The sequence below is a fragment of the Pteropus medius genome, unplaced genomic scaffold (genome assembly GCF_902729225.1).
Source record: "Pteropus medius unplaced genomic scaffold, Ma_sr-lr_union100, whole genome shotgun sequence".
Lineage (NCBI taxonomy): Eukaryota > Metazoa > Chordata > Mammalia > Chiroptera > Pteropodidae > Pteropus > Pteropus medius.
In genome coordinates, this window is record NW_024344049.1 from 1 (window position 1) to 3,095 (window position 3,095).

The 3,095-nt window shown below is 49.9% G+C and overlaps 1 protein-coding gene and 1 pseudogene across 1 annotated transcript; both read right to left on the minus strand.

Moving 5' to 3' along the window:
- Positions 1-28: 28 nt before the first annotated feature.
- LOC120607089 (small integral membrane protein 10-like protein 2A) lies at positions 29-1,091 on the minus strand. Its single transcript, XM_039868695.1, has one exon. It carries the CDS (start codon positions 914-916, stop codon positions 680-682), a length of 237 nt encoding a protein of 78 aa, XP_039724629.1. The 5' UTR covers positions 917-1,091; the 3' UTR covers positions 29-679.
- A 1,189-nt stretch (positions 1,092-2,280) lies between these two features.
- Positions 2,281-2,399, minus strand: LOC120607090 (uncharacterized; annotated as a pseudogene).
- Positions 2,400-3,095: the final 696 nt, after the last annotated feature.

Here is a 3,095-nt window from a genome sequence, read left to right on the forward strand (position 1 = left end):
GTGGGCAGGCGGGACGCCCTGGTCTCTGTTGGTGATGGGCTGAACCTCTGATATGCACGATGCACAAGCCACCGCCGTCCCTCATCCCCATCTTGGAATTGTGACAAGGGGCTCGGAGAGCCTGCGGAGGCTGTGCCTGCCTCTGCTCGGCTCTGCAGCTCTCTGCACTGGCTTCCTCGGGTACCTTCCATATTTCCCCCAAACCCCCAAGGAGTCTGGACGTCTAGATGTCACGGCATCCGCCCCTCTCCAGCCCACAGGTCCAACCTTCGGCCGCCTACCTTTTCGGTCAGGCCCAGTCAGAGCAAGTGCCTGCAGCACAATTTCTTCTTTCTGGTTTCCCCTTTCGGCCAAGGTGAGGCAACAGGTCGGCCACACTCAGATAATTTCCTCGAGCTCGAGGGAAAGGACCCGTTTTGTGAGTTCCCGTGCAATCCGGCACCGGCCGCGACGCGTGTGTGCGGGTCACGGCTGGGTACGGGGCTTGGTGGGCTCGGTGGCTCGGTGGCCGGCGTCCTCCCGCGGAGGTCTAGGGTGCAGGGGCCCAGGGCGCCCCGCCTCCGCCCCCTGCAGCGTCCCAGCGACCCGGGCGACCTCGCCGTCCTCCATGCCGGCGCCCCTAGTCGCGCGGGCGCGCGGGCGCGGGACCCTCCGGACTCGCCGCTGTGGCCACGGGCGCTCACTCGATCCGCACCTGCAGGCGGACGTTGAGCATCACCGAGGCCACGACGTAGAAGTAGGGGAAGTTTATGCGCAGCCGCCAGGCCAGGTCGAAGAAGGTGAGCAGTGTGCGCGTAAGCCCCTTGCAGAAGGCGTGGTAGGAGCCGCGGGTCGCAGCCGAGCGCGACAGCCGCACTGCCAGGCCGGACAGGGCCGCCGCCGCTGCCGCTGCCGACAGAGCCGCCGACGCAGCCATGGGCCCGGCAGGCGCAGGCCCCGCCGACCCGCAGGAGCGTGAGCGGGCTGGCAGGTGGACGCGAGTCTTGGAGCGACCCGCGTCCCGGGATCTCTCTTGCTCCGCCCCGCCCTAGGTCTCGGTCTCCTCCCTGGCTGGGCTCAGGCTACCGCCGCCGCAGCCACTGCCCCTTCTCCGCGACCTACGAACAGCCCCGCCCCCACGCCGGTTCCCTGAGCAGCGGCCGCCAGTGTAGCTCCGCCCCTGCCATAACCTCAGCCCTTGGCGGGAGCCACTGAGCTACCGCCACAGGCATAGCTCTGCTCACGACATTGCTCAGTTGGTAAGCCCATGCTCCTCAGAGCAGAGCGGGAGGTCTGAGCCTATTTAAGTTGGTGCACCCCAGGGATTGCTTTTGTGGAATGCCCTAGAGGGGCGTGCAGAGCAGAAAGTTTGGACCGGTATGCTAATTCTGTACAGAAGGCCCACTTGGAATTCTCCGCCAGTTCACACCATATCCCACTGCCTCCACAGAAAATTCTGCCAGCCAACCCATTGTACCTTTCTTTAATTCGCATTTCTCTGATGCCAATGCACTACGGAGTTCCACCAAACCCACACACACTTTTTTATTTTCCTTTCTGGTATATTTGCTTGTCATGTGTATTTATTCGTGAATTGCCCATTTCTCTTACTTTTTAACCCGTAGTGATTTCTAAGCCCTTCTCTTAGTCCATCTTTGCCCTGGATACTGCAGAAGGTCTTTTCAGGATTTCATTTGTCCTTGTTCATGGCCTTTTTCTTGCTGGTGGGATTAAAAGCCCTATCGTGCTTTCATCAAATCTTTATTCTAAATCAAATCAAACCCAAACTATATCATGTTTTCAAGACTATTGAAATGTTCATGCTTCATTAGAGTCATGACTTTTAAAAATCTGTTTGCAAGAAGTGGATTCACAACTCCCAATTTTTATGAGAGCTAGCTTGAGTGTTAAGGCCCTCTCGAAATGCATGTTCACCGCACACGTAAACATCCTTATGGCATCGTTTAACTGTTTAAGGAACCCATCTGATTCGTATTCACTGATTGAGCAATTGTCATACCTTCATGGTCAAGGAAAAAAAAAGCGAGTTTATTGTGTGGCATCATGATTTTATTGAGAACATTACCATGCATGTTTATGAATGCATAAAAAATACCAGGGCAGATATGTCAAATTACTCAACATTGTTTACTTCTTATTTACTAAGGCAGTAGAAAGGACAATTTAACACTTTTTACTCATTATTATTTTTTTATTTTTATTTTTTTTAGGTGAGGCAACCCTTGGTTAATCTCACAGATTGCAAGGACCTTGTCATTTTACAATCCCTTATTTTTTTTATGCCTACAGCACCTTGTCTTCCTAGGTGGTCTCCCATCCAAGTACTAACCAGACCCCACCCTGCTTAGCTTCTGAGATCAGACGGGATTGGGCTTGTTCTGGGTGGCATAGCCATAGACTTACTCATTATTTTTATGTGTGCGTGTCCATATGTATATAAGTATTACATGTGTGATACAATGAGAAAGTGGCCACAGAAATATAGACATAAGCTACATCAAAACCCTTTGTTTCAGACTGGATCTAGCCTCATTCATTTGCTGAGCCTATTTCCTCCAATCATTTCTGAAACCTTTCCTGGCCTCATCTCATTTATTTTTAACATTTTGTTTTGAAATAATTATAGACTCACAGGAAGTTACAAAAATAGTACAAAAAAGACCTTGTGTCTTTCACCCAGCTTCCCCAATGGTGGTATTTTCTATGGATGCAGTATAATACCAGAACTAGGAAACTGACATTGGTACATTGCTGTTAACTAGACAACAGGCCTAATTCAGCATTCACCATTTTTCTAACCTGTATTAATTTGTGTGTGCACATGTATAGCTCTAGCAATTTTTTCCCATGTCAGGATTTGTGAAACAATCAATATAATCATGACACAAAAATAGTCCATCACTGCAAAATAACTCTTTTTGGCTACCTTTTTGTTCTCACTCAGCCATCCTGTACATATTTTGTTAGAGTTGTATCTATTTCATTTTCTTTGGAGTGGCTGTACATGATACTGTGTGTTTAATTTTGGTTTTCACATGTTCATTGTTAGTATATAGAACTGCAATTAATTTTTAATCAAATTTTTTATTTTGCGA

Excerpts from the sequence above, each read along its gene's own strand:
- LOC120607089 (XM_039868695.1), bottom strand. The coding sequence starts at position 916 with ATGGCTGCGTCGGCGGCTCTGTCGGCAGCGGCAGCGGCGGCGGCCCTG.